The 20,988-nt window shown below is 48.4% G+C and overlaps 1 protein-coding gene across 4 annotated transcripts in view; it reads left to right on the top strand.

The window, feature by feature from the left end:
- The window catches only part of LOC122391996 (dipeptidyl peptidase 4-like), a 121,710-nt gene that overhangs the window by 76,491 nt on the left and 24,231 nt on the right, over positions 1 to 20,988 (top strand). For 3 of the 4 annotated variants that reach the window (XM_043386386.1, XM_043386388.1, XM_043386390.1), the window contains 3 exons: positions 18,304 to 18,517; positions 19,750 to 19,844; positions 20,729 to 20,803. In XM_043386386.1, the coding sequence (XP_043242321.1) occupies positions 18,304 to 18,517; positions 19,750 to 19,844; positions 20,729 to 20,803 (384 nt within the window). Of the gene's footprint in view, positions 1 to 3,908; positions 4,066 to 18,303; positions 18,518 to 19,749; positions 19,845 to 20,728; positions 20,804 to 20,988 lie in introns of those variants that run through there. The other variant, XM_043386387.1, reaches the window with a different exon arrangement.

Here is a 20,988-nt window from a genome sequence, read left to right as displayed (position 1 = left end):
ACTAACATATTCGTGATCAGCACCCCGAAAAACCCCATAGCAGCCACACTTAACGACGTTCTAACAGGTCCCGATTTTCCCGCCTTTGGGGTCATTGACCTGACCTGCAAGGTCAACCAATGACCTAGGACCTTAAAATTGGGTATCATCGACTTCCTCTCGTCACGGGCAACACGCTCGTTTTTTCCGCGAAGCTCTAGCTCGATCAGGGGCGAAACGGCAAGGGGGGTCCAACGGACCCCCCCCCCCCCTTATACGTTCGCGGCTGGAAAAACACCAATACGGGCGAGGTTTAAGTTATTCAATGTACATATTCATAGGCGGCGGAACGGGGAGGGCACCGGGGCACTGTGCCTCCTTTGATTTTGGCGTTTTAACATTAGCCCTATGGGCGTTGCATGGAAAGAATGGGACCAAAATTCGGCAGTGCCCCCCCCCCCTTAATTGAAGTTGTTCCGCCGCTACTGCCTGTATTGTCGACCGAACTGAGCAAATTGACAAAGTTGCACGATGACTCCTTCAGACAGTGTATGCTGTATCAAAGCTCCAAGCTGTGGACCGCAGTCCTCAAGCATCACAGCCGTCCCCGTCAGGTCAGTTCACACTCGCCGGGACGCTCTGAGAGCCCTCGACCTCAGAGTTTGGCCGCCCTCGGCGCTGTCGCCGTGTATCGACCCTCGTCTTTGTGCCGTCCAAGTGGCAGGTCGCCGTCGGGCCACCAGGACACAATGAGACAATGCGGCCGGGCCCGCCTGCCTCGCTGCTGATTGCTAATGTCGTTCCTGTCCGCGACTCCCGTGCCGAGCCGGGACAGGAACTCCATCGGCATGCATCAGTGCCGCTCTTTGGGTCTGCGCGACTGCCATCTGTCGGCGGGGTGGCGAACTGGGTGGGCCCTGGTGGGCAAAGTATAGGTATAGAACAGCCTGGTGGCAGAAGCGGGAAGCTGCAGTACGAGCTTGGATTGCAGGCAATGTAGGTAGCGCGGCTGATGCCCGAAGAGCCTGAAAGAGGGATCCAAAGGTGCCTTGTGGGCCGTGGGCGTGTGTTTTATAGAATCGAGAAACTGCAACGTAGGTTGCAGCTTGTTGTTGTTAAGTGTAGGTCGTAGGCTAAGTTTATAAAGGTTAAGCTAGTTATGAGTATCTATTTATTTTTTCTAATTTGTACGTTTTAAAAATAAAATATTTATATCTAATCTAACCAACCTAACCTACCCGAACATCACCTAACCTAACCTAGAACCTACATTCTACAACCTTTAACCTACAACCAACAACTAAAAGATACTACCTACGTCCTACAACCTACAACAAGAAACTACAACCTGCGTTGCAGTTTCTCGCCTACTATAGAATATACGCGTCTTGTGGTGGTGGCCACTGCACTAGCTAGGGCCGCGTGCGGATTTTTTTTTTCGTTTTTCTCCACCGGGAAATACTCCTCGGACCGTTCGCGCAGGCTTTCCCGGAATATGCGTGAAAACTGTGCGTTTACGTATTCCAAATTAACAAAAATATATTTATACATTTATTGCTTGTTGTTATATGTTCATTTTTACGTTAATTATTCTCATCCAAAATTAATTTATAGTGCACACCAAATAATAATAAAAAACAGTGAAGAACAACCGTGTAAAACCGAAAACGTATCAATCGGTTGTTCACATCATATTATACAAATCAATGGAATCTTTTGATGAGAAAGAACGCATATAATTCATCATACACCCTTACATCATTTCCATGGCGGCAGCCATCCTGCCGAAAAACGGGCGTGACACGCCTTCGGCTTTCTCACCGTTTTGCGGGATTCTGCGGGATTCTTCGCGTTTCGCGCTGCCCGAACAGCCACTTTTGTGAGGAATTCCACAGCGTGGAAATTCCACGCGAAATACCGTTTGTTCGAACGCAGCCTAGTTTTTTTTTACCTTTACCCTTCCTCACTTCAACAGCAGAATGACTCATCTCTATGTGCCCATATTGTTTGTCTGTCTGCCTGTTTTCTTGGTCTCGGTGTCTATGTGTCTTGATATCTCGATCTCTGAGCTTTGGAAGGTTTCATATACACCGTTATCACCTCCGCCAAATTCAGAGCGGCGGCTCCCCCAGTGATTAGTCGTGGGTGGTCACTGCAGCCCTAATGCTGACAAATAACCCACAGGCTATAGTGGAAACAAATAGTGCCCTGCTGCGTGAATTGAATGCGGTGGCACGGTCCTGCCAGGTGTGCGGTTATATTTGCGGCGTGGGTTCCATCAGGCTGTACAGCTGCTCGACTAATTCATACAAATGTGCCCCGGGGCCGGCTCCTGTTTCATTAGGCGGCCTCTCTGATGAAGACAAACACTCACGACTACTGAGAGAGACCATTGACCGAGTGAGGGCAGTTCTGAGCAGCAGAAATGAATTAATTAAGAGACGGCTTACGAGTATTTGTCCTGAGTGTGCAAAGAAGAAGCAAACTTAGTGACTGAAGATGCCTTTTCTTGAATTGGGTGTGCCCTCCGCGTTTGATTCTCATTGCTTAACAATTTTTTATTTTTTATTTTTAAAAACGATTTTATACTGTCTACATAACAGATAACTGTCATTTAGGCATGATTTTTTTTTTGCCATGAACTACATGAATGATTCTTATAGAAACCACGAGACTTTCGAGCTCTGTGTTGGATCGATTAACGTGGAAGGATATAAGTCCTTAAACTGTTCTCAAAACAGGCTATAACTTTTAGATTATCTGGATGTCAACCTCCTGCGAAAAAGAAGGTAAGGTCAATAAGCTCAATGAATAGCTCCATAGACGCAACAAAGCAACGAACTCTATAGCTTCCTATGCAGAAGCATACGAGAGAAAGCAACGTAAAAAAAGAACAGCATACACAATACACATTTCACAGTCATAATAACGCCGAATTCGACCGATCGTTAGATACCTTACAAATGGTGTCGTAGCTCGATGACTGTAGTACAAAAAACAATTGTGAAGCTTCACTGTTAACCGGGCTCTTAATTGTTCAATAATTGTCTATACGCCTTCCACGGACTTGAATTTCATTGTTTATCTACTTTATCTTTTGCGAACATTTTTGTCCATTTACCTCAGCGAGGGACAGTGTTTTGGAGAAGCCCTGCATTCCGAAAGCTGCCATTTGAGCTTTACTTTGTGAGGGTGCGTGGCAAATATCCCATTCGGAATTAATGACCATTTCTCCATTCTTTGCCACCTTCACCACCATTCATCTGTCCACTGTACGCACATGCGCACGTGCTCGCGGTTTGAACGCGGCGCCCGAGCGGCGGGGGTGGCGGCGGCCGCTCCGCGCGACGATCGATGACTTTCGGCCTGTTGCTCCTCGACTGTCGGCCTCCGTTGCTGCCGACGGCAGTCGACTTTTGACCACCGACCCGACCGGACCGGGCCTGACCTGACCTGACCTGACCGGACCGGCGCGGTGGACCGTGGTCGGAGAGTAGAGGAAGGGAGAGAGGAGGAGAGAAAGGGAGAACGGACTGAATGTCCGAGGGCAGTGACTGCTTAGAAAACTGCGGTTGACTGGAGAAAGACTGGAGCTGATCGGAGGATTTTGAAGGGCTGAATCTTCGATTACTGTGGCTTGTCTGGACCGTCGCTGATTGAACATTGACACTTCGGACAGAAGCTAACCCCGGTTGGATACAGTGACGGTTCGGAAAGGCACAACCAGTGTTTAGCGACTGCTGAACTGACATCTCGTGATTAGCTCTGATCGACTGATTGAATGGTGACTTGAGCTGTGGTGATTACAGTCGGCATCAAAGACGTTTCATGGACTAATCTTGTTCGAAGTCTGTAGTGTCGCTGATCCATTGCTCTGCGGATTCGAGTGACTGAGAGTGGTGCCTTGAACCTGGTGCAAGTTGTACTGCAGTTTTGTGCCGATCTGCTCCGGCGTCGCAGCACAGGTTTCCCCGGAATCCTAACAAGGGTTCTCGGGTGCCATCGTGGGTCCAGTGATTCATGACTGTCCCTGATCGGACCGCGGCGAAGAAGAACACTGCAGCCGACATGCAACAACAGGATGAGGTAGGACTACAACTCGGGCATTTTTCATGTAAAATTGTGACTGGGGTCGCCCAAGACCTCTGCGATTTCCCCTGAGATAACCCTAGTCAATCCCCACTTGGTAGCAAATGTTAAAGGCTTGTATACCTAGTTTTGCATTTATAATTGAATTAAAATGAGTGAATATGTTGAATTCCCGCAATTCCCTCCCGTATATTATCAAGTGCTGGAACATATCGAACCCGGCTTTTTACCACCGTCTAGATGCCCTACTTCTACGCAACTACGGAACTTATTATAAATTGAACTTTTGAATATCTTATCATTTTTGCGAAGCTGGAAAAATGGATGAGGGTATACATTTCGCTTTGATGCGCTACATATTTTGTGAAATTTGTTCACTTGTATACCCATGCCATCTTCCATTTTCATATTATCACTCGTAAAATTATTCTCATTTTACGAATAGGATGTAAAGCGTTTCACGGCTGCATGCATTGGCTTGCTCCATTTCTTCACGATAAAACAACTAACAGACATTTGAAAATCTCCTAAGTCATATTTACGCTTCTAAAATTATCAGCTGTAAGCGTACATATTGTGATGCATTGTCATTTGTCACACAATTCCGATAACATTTTGGCCGAGCGTTTCAGCCTGAGACTTTTGCTTGGGTTATCGATAGATCGTCCTTTGATTTACAAAAAGGAAATACGATGACAAAAGACTCAAATAGTGGGCTGAATTCTGAAACTTGAGGCGGGCGAATATTTTCATCTAGGAAAAACTGACGTTCGGGAGAAAATAAACAACGAAGAATGCAGAGCGATGATTTATGCCTCAGTGAAATGCGACGAGCTCGAAACGCGCGCAAAAATGCGTCGTTTAAAAAAATTGTGTTTTAGTAAAGATACAAGATCTATATAGGTAAACCACGAAGTTGTTGCTACTGTGTCGGCCTCATACGAGTTGGGAATACCTACTGCTTGAACCTCTTGCTTTCCTTGTACAACCAGTTCAAATATTTTATTAAACTTATAATCAGCTGTTTTGTGAAATAAAAACTTTTTTACACTGCTTGGCTCAGAGTAAGTTGCTAATTTCCTTTGTAAGTGGAAAATTGGAAAATGCTTATGCTGCGAACACTTAATTGAGCTTGGCGATTACCGAGCTAGAAATTCACTGAGAAATTATACATATCCACAGTTGCGTACTAGTGATGTCAGTTACGGGAAATCGGAATACCGATACCAAACCAAATACCAACCAAAACCGTGTGAAAATACCGAAACCAAACCAATTTGGAATCATAATGAAAATACCAACTTTTTACCAATTTTTTAGCCTCTTATACATTAATGAGGGCTCATGATACCAACAAAATACCGATTACACTAGGATTGAAATACCAAATACCAAGTTGGTATCGGTTTGGTATCGGTATACCAAAAAGTTGGTATCCGATTGACATCTCTATTGCGTACGATAACTCAATTACAATAGAAAACATAATTTGTTTATTCTTGTTAAATTGTTCGCATGTATGACAACAGTTATGTTACTTTGGTTAGAACATCGAGCGACTTCAATTGAATAACCCAGTAAACTTTTCTGCAATAGTTTTCCGCAGGGATTTGTTCAATTTAATTAACTCTGTTCCCCCGTTCCTGCGCCATGGAAGTGCGTCGGCGGCGCTTCCCCAGCCGGTGCGCGCCAGATAGGAATTCCACTCCCACACCGGCCACCGGCTATCCTTTCAGTGTGCGCCGGACTAATCCAAAACGACTGAGCGGATGGCACCGCTCGATCTATTGGAACTCCCCACCGCTTTGGGCGCCGGGTGGCCGCATTCATATTGCTGGGTGAGCGGTTTCCGATGGCCGCTACAGATATCGGGTAATAGGCCCACTGGCTTTATGGCATATGACGGCGCGCATTAATTGACGGCTGGGTAGTTGATGGCTGCAGTGACAGTCGGCGCGCCGGTGATGTGCCTCATTTTGCTGGCTGTTTGGCGCCTCCTGTGTGCTTCGAAATTCGATGATGAGGAGAGCGATTTATGCTGATGCTACTTACATGATGTTTACTTGAATTCAATTCGGTCTACGTCATCCTGGTTGCTAACTACCTAAATGTGCTTCGCCTGCGCATTGCGATTCATAATCTCATCCGCTTAGACACACTACATAGCGTCACCCCTACCGCTCACTAGGTCAATGTCTAACGATCACCGCAAGTGTGACACATTTTCCCCCGATGTATCGAGGGGCAGGGGTGAGGGGAGGGGTGGTTTACAGCGCGCCCCGGTCACCACTGCCCCGGCTCCGCGTGACCAAAGTAATGACCCTCACCCCAGCAGCGATCAATGCCTAGCCCCGTGTGCCCCGCGCGCGGTCAGCCAGCAGGCATGGCAGGTCGATACACATCTGAGGTGCCACCAGACTCTGCCCCGCCACTTATCCTGCGAACTAGTAAGGAAAGTATGCTGTACGGTTAGGACGGCAAGGCGGACGCGATATGCTGAGGATTTTGGTTGCATTCTTGTCGGCATTGTGCTTTTCGGTAAGGCCCACTGTTTCAGATGTCATGTTAAAGGTAGTGTGCCAGCTTTCTTGGACCGTATGGAGTTAATGGCCCAGATAAGGAGAACCGGATTTTTAGAACTTATCCATACCTTCAAAACTCATGGAAACGTCTTAAATTCTTCAAATTTTGAGTACCCCAGTGCGAAATTCGCCCCGACGGGTTGTCGGTCGTACCCCAACCACATTTCACACCACTATGAACAATAAATGCACACACTGAAATCGCTATTACCGATATGCTCATCCAATCAAGTTTCGATAAACCCGTTCATCATCATCTCCTGCGGTTTCGAACACGCCTGTTAGGTGGCTTCTGATGCTCGTCGAGGTCGGAATTTCCAAATACGCGTGGTGCGTCGGGCCGCGCGCTCTGACTTCGGCCAAGAAAAATGCGTCAGCTGATCATTGTCATTTCTGCCACTTGCGTGTGGTGAAATGGGGTCATAACTTATAAGACGGCTTTTTCATATCAATTATTTTACATAAAATCATATTTCAAACCATAAATAATGTTCGACAGCCAAATAAAAGAAACAATACCAATACGGGCTTACAGTTTAAGGCTCGACATTGTGTTGTCTACGATTAGACAGCTGATAACTCATTCCCGTACGTCGTATGGTCGTAACACTATAATGACCTTTGCTTATTGTCACAAGTGCGCCGCATTCGCGATTGTTGCCCGACGCCTGTTTGCAGGTGAGCCCACTACAGTTGTTATACATATCTAAAAACCGAAAAACTTTTAGGCGAAAAAGGCACTATTCCAGGCCCATTTTTGATTTTTTTTTGCGATATTAGGTAAAAACAGAAGCTTCTTATCCTAGGAAAAATAAAATGGGAAATCTTTCAAAGGTGGCACACTACCTTTAAGGTGATTATAAGGAGACGTGAACAATTTGTGTCATATTCAAGTGCGATCCAAATTAGACGCATGTCACAGTCGTGAGCACAGATGCAAGGACAAATTGCACAATGAACATGAATGCTGAGTAATAGTCTCGATACGCTATTTTCGTTGTGTGACGTCCAGACAAGTCACCGGTTCTATGCCAGTGTGCCAGCGGCCAGCCATGGTCTATTATTACCAAGAAAAGACGGGCATCAAACTGTGCCATTGTGTGCACGGCAGCGGCCTGGGTGGCATTCATGCTGTTTACCGGGTAGCATGAAGTTTATTGACCCGTGCTGCAAGCTGGCAGGTTTCTGTGTCGCACACGTCATACCCCACCCCTCCCCGTCACCCGAACCCCGTGCCCCTATTCCTGAATATTGAGGCCACCCATCTGTAACGTTCGTGCCATGCATCAAAGTCTCACACCTCGTCGAAACTCTCTCTGACTAGTATCGGCACTGGCTTCAGCAGTGTTTAAGTAGCTGTTCGGAGGACGACTTCCACAGTTCAGACCGATGCATTACAGCCAATTTCTTTCGTTTTTTTTTTGTGTCGGGTCGGCCAATTGTTCCACGGCGGGGTCGATGGCACGGCTAGACCGACGTCGGCGCCTCCGGTGCCGTCGCCACGTTCCACGACGGCCACCCTCCCCCCTCCCCCCCCGGTCCCCCATGGTGCGCTTACAGCACCGGCCGCGACATGCTATTGAATAAGACAGACCATGGCCTGTCAGGTGGGTGGCGAGGTCTCAAGTAGCGGCTGAGAGTGAGGTGACCATCGCGGGGCCGCCCTGAGCTGAGATTGTTTGCGAAACGTTCTGCCATGATGCACTCCAAAAAACGTTCTGCACTGTGAATAGTAACACCTTTTACGTGCCGTTCTTTTACGTTTTACGTGTCTGAAGCGATTTCCTGGAGTCGACCGATGTCATTTGTCATGGCCTGACCTGCGAATATGTTCAGCGTTTTTAGATCAGTCACGATCGAATCTTACAAGGTTCAATCCCCACAGGGTTGTGATTGCATATGGGATAGCGATTTTGTTTTTTGTCTTGCCTCTTGGAGTAACGGACTATAATCTTCCTGATGCCATAGCAATGTGCATTGTCCAGCTTCTCATGAAGCTAGAACAGAATTAATGCAAAGAGTGATGCTGACACGCCTAAAATCGATTCGGTTTCAAAGTCATGCAGATCAAAATGATCCATCAGACTGACTGCTTAGACACATGGTTTTCCTGCTCGTATTAACCTACCTGTTTAGTGGTTCGTATTTAGCGTAGCCCTTCGATCCGTTTGGCCGCTCGAATCCGGTATGCAAGCCCTACCCAGTCAACTTCCTCTATAGATCGTCCACTACCGTTTTCTGGCATTTCATTCCGATGAATTTCCAGTCCACGTGATTGCAGTGCTGTTGATTGATGACATGAGCGTCCAATCACTGTGTTCAGTCTCAGTTCCTGACTGTGGGCATTGTACTAGTCCCTTTATTGACGTGTGTTTGATGAGGCCGTGTAGTTACGGCGCAATCATTACCGATTGATGATGTTAAACGATACAGGCGCCGGTGTGCGGTGCTTAATGATATTGCAGTCGCTTGTCGAGGCAGAACATCAGAGAAACAATCATCGAGCGGAAAATCAATGTCTGATTGGCCGCGATTCTTTCAGCTAGGGATGTTTATCGTCTCTTCTGAACATCAATCACAATATCTTTTCAGTTTATTTTCCAAGCAAGTCTGAGAGGCCTCTACAAACCACTAAATGATCTCAATCTATCCCCACCCACACTCGATACGCCTATCGCGCCCACAAATGCCGACGCTGTGCGTCGTATACTTTTTATGACCGCACTCCCGTCTAGGATTGCGCGTCGGTCCGTCCCTCCCGTCCATCAGCCCTGACATCCCTGTGACGGCGCGCCCTGGCCGTCTCCGGGTCATCATGCGGCCCTCTCTACCCACATTCACTTCCCTCCTCTCCATCTTTGGTCATTCGACAGCCGCTGGCACTGGCCGGCCGGCCCTCCAGCGCGTATCGACGATCTCTGCGGTCGCGACGGCGGCTCGTAAAGTCGGCAGCGACGGCGACCGATCGGGCGCGGAGCGTCGAAACCGACCAACTTGAGACGTTACTGGCCGCACTTGGGAGACGAGTTGGGAGGAGTCGCGGGCCTGAGATACGGCCAGACGCGGGGAGACGAGCGATACCAGCGAGAAGTGAGGAGACGGGCGATAGGCGGCTGACAGATGGGAGTCTGAGAAACGTTACGGCGGAGTAGAAATATGCGTCCAGATAAAGGGAAATTGGTGGCACTTATAAATACGTGTTTGAGTGACACTTGAAATGCCGAGCTTCGAGAAAACACATGTAAAAGAACGTTTTGGTAAAATGGAGATGAATAGGAGAATGGGAAGAGAGAGCGATAAAGAGACAATGTAGAGAAAAGAGAGAAGAGAGAAAGAGAGAGAGAAAGAGAGAGAGAGAGAGAGGGGAGAGAGAGAGAGAGAGAGAGAGAGAGAGAGAGAGAGAGAGAGAGAGAGTGAGAGAGAGACCACGATCGGAACTGCTGACGCCGATCAAGGTGACAGGGAAGAGGGGAGCTCGGCTCTCCGTCCACACACATTTCCTGCTCTGACAGCAGATCGGCGCAGGGGCGGCGATACGCCAGAGGAGCGGCGACAGAGAGTGAGGAAGCGCACCGACAGTGAGGAAGCGCAGCCGGATGGCTGAGCTCCGGGGCGGGACCGGTCGGGCAGATGGACAGACGGGCAGACGGGGCAGTGGAATGGGTGAAGACGGATGGCTGGACGGATAGCTGGACACTGTGGACAGATAGCTGGACAGATAGCTAGACAATTGCGGGGCAGCTAGAAAGTCCGGCAAATCGGCTGAGCTGAGGCTGAGGCCGGGTCGGTCCTCTCACAGCGTGCCTGCTCCCCAGAGAGGAACGGCACGATTTGTGTCGATCGTCGAGAGGCCCTCAGAGACATGTGGCCATGAATGAGGTTTGTGGCTCGGCGCTAACACTTCTCCGCCCTCCCATAGAAGTGATTTGCAGAAACTTTGTCGTGGCCTCAGTAGCGCCCAAGCCGCGCTGTGTCCGATAAAGGGATTCCCGTTTTACTCGGGCATTGGCTCGGCTGGAAATCTGACGCTGTATTTCGGCTCACGAGCGGCCTGCAGAGGTCTTCAGGACGATATTGCTGTTGGTTATGGTGCGTCCTGAATTGTCCCGGGCCGAATTTAGAGGAGGATATATAAGAAGGCCGCCTCATTTTCTCTGACTAATGAGAGGCCGCCTTGTTGCCGCCCGGACGGCAGCGCGGGCAGGGCTGGAGGGCCGTGGCTGATGATGCTGCGAAAAAGAAAGTTTGATGACGTTTGCTATGGATGACGCTCGGCTGCAAGCGGCACCGGTTGTCGTGATGAGATACAAAGGGTGCTTTTAAACAAAGAAAAGTTTTTTTTTATGCTGGGAGCATGCCATTTTAGTACCCCCACAGCAGTTAACATATGAAAGGCTTGCAGTTTAATGTTCCATGACCACTAAAGATAAGAAGATTGTTTGCCGGCTGAGCTACAAGATTCTCAATTTCGCAACATCAGTCAGTCAAGAAGCTGAGATAGCAAGCATAAAGCTAGGGTCCACAATCAATTTATCTTCCCCTACCCTTAGACTTTTTTCTCTCTTTCCCCTATCTCTCTCTCTCTCTCTCTCTCTCTCTCTCTCTCTCTCTCTCTCTCTCTCTCTCTCTCTCTCTCTCTCTCTCTCTCTCTCTCTCTCTCTCTCTCTCTCTTTCTCTCTCTCTCTCTCTCCTCTCCTCCCCCCTCTTTCTCTCTATCTCTCTCTCTCCCTTTCTTGTTGACCACATCGGACCACCCGTTCCTATAAAAAATTGTCCCACAGCTCACTAATTCTTCGAAATCCCACTTCCCAGTCCCATCCCCACCTAATTATTTACATCCAAAACACCCTGTGGTCCCCGTGCCATTTCCCACCTGACTCTTTTTTCCGAAGCAGCCGTCTTTTTTTCTCCGGACTCTCTCCCAGGAGGACTCATACCTGACCCCGGACTGGCCCACCCTGATCTCTCTCCTCCCTTCCTGACCTCTGCCGTCGCGGTACGCGCGATGACGGCACCTGTCACCCTGTTTGTTTTCGCTGGTTATCGGTTGTCGTCGGCGACTGACGGGGTCACCGGAAGGTGTTTATCCATTGCTCCGTATTTAGCCGACGTCGGTGCCCGCGGGACAGTGCTTGGCCGCCGCCCATTACCGGGGGTCGCACTGTGACAGGTCAAGGTGTGTTGGAGCGCTCAGTGAACGGACGCTGCGCCATTCGTCTGGTTATTTATTGTCGCTGTTTTGTCGTGAAAACAAGTAAACAATTGTTGCAACTTTGTTTGCTTGCAATAAACGCTGCGATGTCATTAGACGTTATTTGAACCTTTACTTTGAAGGGATTGTATATACCTATATTTTCCTACAAATTATTGAGTGCTTTGTACAAAGCCGCGCTGTTACCAAATGTTGGCTGGAGCCTGCAAAACTCGTTTTAGGTGCTTGCTGACGGTAGAGTCAAAACTCCTTCAGGGTTATTGTTGATGTTTGTTTCTTTAATTAAATCCTTGTGCGAATATCAACCAACACACGTTCATGCTTATGCATAGCTAATAAAATATTGATCACGGGCCGTTGTATGTACATGGCGGCGGGTTCAGGTGTCTCGATTCACGCAGTCATTAATTAACTCTGAATAGCCGAATAGATGAACGTCGTGGATAAATGGCTGACAAGTTCCATTATGCCTTGACGGTCTTGAAACTGGTGCGTTATATATTACCGTGAATTCGCTCAGAACGGTGTAAAGTTTGCACATTTAACATGCGGGAGCAGTGTGCATTAATGAGGTCTGAAGATAGCCAGACCCTGAGTTTATTTAATCTTTAGACTAACTGGCACCCGCGCTTAATCATGATAGCTGTATGATATTATTTATATAGTATTATAGGCACTGCGGAATATATCAAAGGGTCTCTCTATGCCCACCGTTCATGGCCCTTATAACCCCTGTATTGCAGACAGTGTAACGACCTGAGACGGCGATTCGTCCAATGTGTTTGCGCACGAATCGGGACACGAGAACCGACCCCATTCGTTGCCTGTCTCAGCATCGATAAAGCCAGCCGTCTGTATGTCTGTCTGCTCGGGCGCGGAAGCGGTGCTACACGGCCGCTGCTGCTACTGACACTCCCACTTGTTCCCGGGCTGTTAATTCGGCGGCTCCTCGACAGCTGCAATGGATTGCGACGGATTCCGAGCTCTGTTTGCTGGTGCCACCATTGATCTGTGTTCGCCCAATTACCGAGTCGGTAACGGGGGCCCAGCGCCGAGGCTGGGTAAGCTCTTCCACACCGCGCCCGCGCTGGGGAGGGGAGGAGGGTAGCTCGGCAGAAGGTCTGGGGGCTGGGAAGCTCCATAGTGGGGGATCCTCAGCCTGGAGTGTTTGCCGTCACCAGCTCGAGGCTCATCAGGGCCAAGTCAATCAGCCAACTTCCCACACCGGCCACAAACAGTGGGCTCCCTTACAGACACTCTGCCACGCGCCCTGCCACGCGCTCTGCTACGCGCCGCCCACGCGTGCTCCAGTAGCAGTAAACGTGCGTTCCGCCACCGACCAGATGCCCTTTATTATGTATAGCGTCATCTCCGTGGTAAAATGAAATCTGCGCGCGCTGTGACAGAAATGCTAGCTCCAAACGCAATCGCGGACGTGACTGTATGGGGGCAATCTATATAGCAGATGTTTTGAAGGCAGGTTTGGAGTAAATTTGTGTGTACGCGTCTTCGAAAACCTTATTTTAGATAACGGTTCTTACGAACACATATTTCTGGTTTATAGAGTATGCGATATGCATAACATTTCCTGAATAAAAAATTAGATAAGTCGACGTTCCAAAGAAATAAAAACGTAATTGTATCACATCACCTCCTGATCATGCCCCTGGTAGTGGTGACCTTTTTGCACATGGCGCAGTGCAGTGACATTCCGTATTTCTTCGTGCCCCACATTTGTCCCAATGTTATCCGCAGGCCGCGGAGCGCCGGCTTCCGGCTGCCGCGGAGGAGACGCGGCGCCGTCCGCATGCCAAACAGGCCCGAGTCGCCGACTAGCCGGCTCAGAAATCAGACTGGGTGCGTGTCGAGCTGACACAGCGCCGGAACCAGCCCGGACCGCGGCCACAGAGAAATCACAACCGTAATGAGAGACGCTATTCGAAACGGGCTGCGGCAGACCTCCGTAACGAAAACAAAGCCGAGAACATCAGGCGAAAATGAAAAAACGTACAAATTAAGGTATGGTAAAACACCTTAATTGAACAAGAATGTGGGAACTCGTGACCAAAAGCAGAACAGGAACTCATAAATGCATTTATTTCATCCATTATTTTCCACTAGCGTGCCTTCCGCATAATTTCCTTACGGTCGGCTTATCGCAGTGTTATGCCCAAGATAGATGTTTTTTTATACGAGTCGCTTGTCTGATGGCCTGACAGCTTTATTTCTTTTGATACTGACCCCGCCGTAGATGATTTCCTTTGCAGTAAACCTAATGCATTCAAACGAGATATTCAGCCGAGTTTGTTCCAGAAATTCTCAAAGAACGTGAAGAATGAGTGATGCTGCGATGACGTTTTAGGACTTCCATTCAGAAAACAACAATAAAGCTGACTACAAACCGGCGCCAGACGTCTGCCGCTTTAGTCAAACTGATTCCACGAACATGTTCACATCATTGATTCGAGCTACAACCCGACCAACTTATTCATAGAATGTCCTGTAGCTCAGCTACCAGAGCGTTGGACTCCCGGTAGTGACATTCCGGGTTCGAGTCGCTCCGGCGCTCGATGTTATGAGACTCCTGACGGGAATGGTCTGCAGGCTGGTGGGAGCTGCCGCAGCCATTGAGTCGGACGGGCTGAGCATGGGTTTGATGGGCAGTGGGCACGCCTAGCTTTGGCACTTCAGTAAATTTTCACGTTACCCGAAATTACGCGATCGGACGGTATAGGGCTCGCTCGAGTCCTACGCAACAAGCTCTGCTTAGCTTTGGCTTCGGTTCCGTTAATTCGTCAATATATTCGTAGCACTTACATTTATAAGATAGAAGTGTAAACGCCATTGCACCACCAATTTGCGGTCAATTTAGCGTATCGACTTATGTAGCATGTATTGCTTGGGCTGCTTATGCGTATCAGCAAGAATGGCTTGCTTGTGTTAGCTAGCCCGCTTTGTTCGATCTTCATGTTACCTGGCTTAACCCAATACTGACTTAGGGTATAGGTAGAAGTGTCTTTGTTCGTGGCCCGTTCGTTTCGGGTGCATAGGTCGCACTCCGGTTTAATCAGTTTGAATCGTCCGTTTTGGCTCGCCTGCTGACTGCACTTTACGCAATACGCAGCTGCAGCACTGGAGGAAGGCCATCTCGCATGGGTGACAGCCGATCAGCGCTCGCAACTGTGCTGCGAGTGGAATTGGGCGGGACGTATGGGCCGAGCTAGCCTGGAGCTGAAGCTGCACTGAACAAAGACGGGACTAGACTGCGCCAGCTGCAATGGTCTGACTAATATGGCCCGGTTTCGGTGGAATGTATTGAGCTGACCCAAGCCGTGACTGGACTAGGCTGAAATACTGTGCGCTCGCTGGTTCGTAGCACATTTTACGTAAGCCAGTGGTCCTGCATTATGCTATTTAGAGAAAGCCACAGAAAGCAATGTTGCAATATTTGTCGCTTAACCCGCGCGGGGCTGGGGTCTCCAGCCGAACGCGCGGGGCTGGGGGGGGGGGGGGTAAATTTTACCCCCCCTGTTATCTCCCGAACTAATGGTCCGATTTGGAAAATTCAAACGCCAATCGAAAGATCTCATCACGAACAACTAAAAACATGTACTTAATTTTAAGTTTGAGGTCAAGGTCAAGGTCAGGTCAAGGGTACAAATTGCAAGTTCCTACAGTATCGGCCTTGCACCGTAGTTGCCGAAGAATGAAGTCATGGACTGAGACTGATCGCCCAAAACGTGTTCTTAGGCTACCAAGACAATATTCGTTGCATACAATATCATTCAGAGGTCAAGGTCAAGGTCAGGTCAGGTCAGGTCAGGTCACCAAAAACAAAATATAGAAAAGGGCAAGTGCGACACATGTTTTATGGGTCATTTTACTCATAGAATTCAATAGGCACACTCAATAAGTGATATGGACCACCTCTGGATGAAGTTCAGGTCGAGGTCAGGTCAAGGTCAGGTCAAGTGAGGTCAAATTTTGAAGTTGGTTGTTAATGCCTAAAAAGGTGTCTATCTGATGCAGTTTTTCACGGCGAATCGAATGGTGCTATTTTTGTTTCCGTACGAGGTCTAGAACTTCCAAAAAAGTCATTTTTTCGAAATTTGTGTGTGTCGTGACGTCATACAATTTTGAATAACTCCCACATTTTTGAACCGATTCTTCTAAAACTTGGTATGTAGGTACACATAGACCACTTCTCTGACATATATTCCGGTTTTTTCGATACACTCAAAATTTTGGATTTAATAGCTATTTTCCCAAAAAAGTCAGTTTTTTGAAAAAAATTGGGCCAAAATGCAAAATTTTCAAAAATCCGAGATAGCCATTTGATAGACAAAGTAGAATTACGTATATCCTTTTTTGTTACGTCTTGATTCCTTTAAAAATGAAGATGTTAGCGGCGTTTGAACTTTTGCCGTTTTTGAGGCGAAAATGGCGAACATGACGTCACTAATACGTCAATTTCTCAAAAAATTTCCGACGGATTTCGCTCAAATTTTCAGGGAACGTGTCAAATTGATGTAAGAAAAGGTACTGAAAGTTTGGCGGCGCTGCGCGCCGCCGTTTTTGAGATATTGCAAAAATTCGCGAGGGGGGGTAAAATTTACCCCCCCAGCCCCGCGCGGGTTAACAAAATGTTAAGCTTGCCAAGTGTCAAGACAATACATACATGGCGTTTTTTGAAGAGCGCCATTGTTATTGACCATTGCAACACATCGCAATGGTCGCCAGGAATGGAGCATCTACATTCAGCAAAAAAAAAAAACTTCGGTGCAGAAGAAATGTGTTCCGATTTAATGCTTTTAGTTCGCTATTTTCCACCAATTTCAGTGCTGATGATCTACCCGCCAATTAACCGAGGAACACGTGCGCTCGTTCATCAGAGTTCAGCACGAGAACAAATTGCGAGCTTAATTGGCAGTACAGCCACTCCAATATATCACTGTATTCGAGCCGCACTGCCATGACACACTCTCCCGCTCTTTCTGTATCTTATCCTCTTCGGCCCTTTCACATTCTAACTTCTGATGAATTGTGAGGGCAAAATACGATGTAAAGTAAGCTAATGCATAAACGATGATGAACAATCCTACAATCCACATATGTAGATATGTTTTAAAATAGCTTAGCTTAGTTTACTCAGAATGCCATCAATGGGCATGGGGGACTTGATAAAAAAGTCACATAAATAGCAGTACGTATGCAAATTCCTAGCTATCATGGCTCAAAGGCAGAGCGTCACGTAAATTGTTCTAGTTCAGTGTGTGTACTAAGACTATATTTCATATCAAAGTATGATTCTACATTCCGATGGAAGGTAGAATTCCGATGCTGCAGTGATATTAGTATTGCTTCAGTGAATTTCTTGGAGCTTCCACATTTGTCGCTGTAGTACCGTTCTGCAACCTTGACAAAAGTTTGTCACTGTGTCTCGACTTTTGACTGATATCCTTTTAGCAACGAAGAAAAGTGGGAAGCTCTGGGCTCTGGCATGCCAACTAAAAACTGAAACTGGCTCAACTCGCTGTAAAGTTTCCGGTCGGGGCGGCCCGACTAGCGGGACAGTCGGGGGGTTAGAGTGGGAGGGGAGGGATCGGGAGGAGGGGGAGGAGGCAGGGGGGAGGCGGGGTCCGTCCGGCGGCAGGCATTAGCGCCTCTGGAGCCGGACATCCCTTTGTCACTCTGCGGGAGACGGGCAGCATGATGGGTGCCTTTGTCACTGGAGGCGGAAGGCGGGATCCAGGGCGGGCCAGCGTCGCAGAAAACGGTGTGGGTGCATTCGGCGGAGACGCTCCGTCACCGACTGACGCGCGCGGCACCGAGAAAAGAACCAGGGACGCGAAAAATGGACATGGCTGGGAGAGCGACATGAGCAAAACAAATTGCTGCCGTCATAAGACCAAAAGTTATTGCCAGTGGTGTTTTATTACGGGGATGATATTGCAACCCGGATGTCTCTCACGACGGTATCTTTTCAGCAGCAACTTACACTTTAAACGTTTCAAATTCAAGCACATGCATTGCACCGACTGAACGGCGAGGCCTGGTGCCTTGGACTGGCTGGTCCATGCCCTTTCAATGAAGTGGCTTCGCTCTTTGTGATAATGTTGTATGCTGGACTTGTGCTGTACTAGAGCGCCGTTGTTTTACTTTGTCTGACTCGGTGGTGTATTTTTGTTGTCATTTATATTGGTGTATTCATCTGGTATATTGATTATTTAGATTGAAGTACATCAGTTACAATGTGGCAATCCCCAGGAGTGGGTGGTTTCCCAGCCTCTACTCTCCTCGTCCTTTAGATTCTGATAGCAAAAACCCGTATCTTCCGCATCCGTTTGCACCAGTTCACAGTTCTCAGGAGCCACCTCATTATCCTCAAGACTCCCTTGATGGATCTCAGTGGCACTAACCCCACACCTCCTTCTCTCTCAGGAGCTGGTGGCGACGGCGCCCAACCAGCGCAACTGGCGCGGCATCATCCTTGCCCTGCTGGTCATCACCTTCATCATCTCCATGATCGTGGTGTCGGTGGTGGTGCTGACCCCGGACGACACCCGCACACCCATCACCGGCAGCAGGTTCACCCTGGAGGACATAGTCAGCGGCGACTTCAAGGTCAACCCCTTCAACGGCTCGTGGCTCTCAGGTGAGAGTGGGACTGTGGATTGTGGGTGGCAGGTGTGTTAGGTTATCTGCTTTCATGCATGATATGGAGCAGCTTAGCTTTTCTCGGGGGCAGATTGATGTTCCGACACTCCCTACCTATCGGGCTCCCATGGTTCAGCACTGGCTGCTGCCAATGGCAGCACTGGCAGCACTGGCACTGGCAGACAGTGCTGAGCAGTGGCATGAGGGCAGGCAACACTGGCAGCAGCCAGTGCTGAGCCATGGAAGCCCGATTGGTAGGGAGTGGTGGAACATCAATCTGCCCCCGAGTGTACATCTGAAATTGTAAAGGATATTTGTTGTCTTTTTTTTTTTACTAAAGTACGATTTTCCAGTCCCCACTTGTGTGTGGCATAACGGTTACAGTTATCATTTTTCCAAACTAACATTTTGCAAATGACCGTCGTTTCCAGTTAAAGAGTGTGCATACTGCACCCACTTTGTTTTCGTTCTAGAGAATGTTTGTTCTAAATCTTCCGAGCAACCCATACGCCACCAACTGTGCCGACGTGCTTTTTCCGCTGTACGGTAGTTTCGTGTGGTTCCCTATCTTTACGAGACCACAATAACCGAAATCGAGCTGCGGTCGCTGTCGCCATTCCCCAGGGAGACAGCGCTCTACACCGGAACACTGGATCACAGGCCGCGCGCGCGAGCCCTGCGCGGCCAGCAAACATGTTTGTCCTCGCCCCGAGGATTTATGGACGCTCTGATTGCGCCTTTGATGCGCCTGTTAGGGATGTGTCCGCTCCGCAAACAATGCTGAAGTGAATACAGTGAATTATTGTTTTTGTTGGATGATAAGCTGAGCTGTTCAGAAGTAGCACATTTGACGCTATATTCAATGTGGGGATGTACAGTGGTATTTACTCATTTCCAGTGTTCAACTTACTTTTGGAGGCAGCGTTTCCAAGTATTAAACACTAATACAATGTATCATTTTATATCAGATTCATCCTGTCAAGACTCCAGTCTCCAATGCTGCTTCTGACTCTGCCAAGTGCCAGTTAATTTCCTTGGCTCTTGCCAAACAATGCGGCCTTGTATTTTTTTTTTTTTTTGTGAATATATGAAACGCATTCTACCTACCTCTGTATTTCAGTATTCCTAACTCATGCATGTGCCGCCGGCTATGAGGCCCAACATACTGTTTTCCCGCTCAGCTTCATCGTCATTTTGCTAGCCAATAGCCCTGTGACTTGTCCTTTCCAGACCACGAGCTGGTGTACCGTGACATGTGGGGCGGCCTGTCCGTTCTCAACTGCGAGTCGATGGCCGTTCGCCTGCTCGTCAGCAATGTCACATTCGTAAGTAACTAAATACATAATACATTTCAGAATAATCTGAACGCAACGATCGCTCCCCGATCTCTCTCGTGCGCGACGAACCTGAAAGGTATACTGTGCCGGATGGCGCCATGCACTGCGGAACAGTCTAACTAGGCTGTGGAAATCCGCGGACGGCTGGGTTGGTGGCAACTGGCAACAGCCATGCAGTGGACTCAGGACTGCAATGCGATGGGCCGCAAATAAGGTACATGAATGTTTGAGTTTTGGGATACGAGAGCTGCCACTTAGTGACGTCGATAAACCACGTCAAGTCGTGTGCAAAAACTACAGCACTGTTTCATATCTAATTTAGGAATAATTGCGGTTCTGCCGTCGCTACCCTCTCTAGGATATCCTGGGGAGGGGCAGCTGATGCCCTTGATCACACCATATCGGTTGGTGACACTCGCTGGCGGAGGATGGCGGCGATGGTGTCCATGATAGGCCATCCGTCAGACGGAGCTGCGGGAACCGACGGCAGGGTCCCTCCTCTGCCAGCCACCTCAGACACGCCGCCACACACACAAAGACCGGCGTACCCATATTGGACGCATGAGTCGTCAGGTTCAGAAAAATGCATCAGGATTTGCTTCGCTTTATGTAGACATTGTCTTCATACACTTTTCCTCTTTCATTTATTTACTTCCAGAAATCAATAAAATAACACTTCTTTGGCATGGATAATGAACAATCTTACAACACGCCTCATGTTCTGTAATAAGACATTTGTACGTGACGTTTGACGTCATTTTGTTCAGCACGTTTGTAATGTTACCAAGATAATGCCCCGTTCAAATTCCACTTGACACACTGATGCGCCGTCTGCTGTATAACTAATGCCTCTCGGCGTGTCGTTGTTTCAGCGTCAGCACAAAGTGCGTCACTACTGGGTCTCCTCGGACCAACAGTACGTCCTGCTGGCCCACGACGTCAGACAGGTCAGTACGTGCACCCGGTGACCTTTGTACGTGACCTCTGTGGCCTTGGGGCATGAGCCCCTTTAACCTGGTATAGTTAGTTTACACTTACGTGACCCCAGAGGGCCCTGGTAACCTTTCTACGTGATTTCGGGTGCGTGGCCCTGGTAACCTTTCTACGTGAACCCGGTGACATTCGACCCGCA

Source organism: Amphibalanus amphitrite, unplaced genomic scaffold (assembly GCF_019059575.1).
Source record: "Amphibalanus amphitrite isolate SeventyFive unplaced genomic scaffold, NRLGWU_Aamphi_draft 000465F_arrow, whole genome shotgun sequence".
Classification (NCBI taxonomy): Eukaryota; Metazoa; Arthropoda; class Thecostraca; order Balanomorpha; family Balanidae; genus Amphibalanus; species Amphibalanus amphitrite.
Note: the sequence above shows the minus strand (reverse complement) of the source record. Positions and strands in the feature narration are given on the sequence as shown.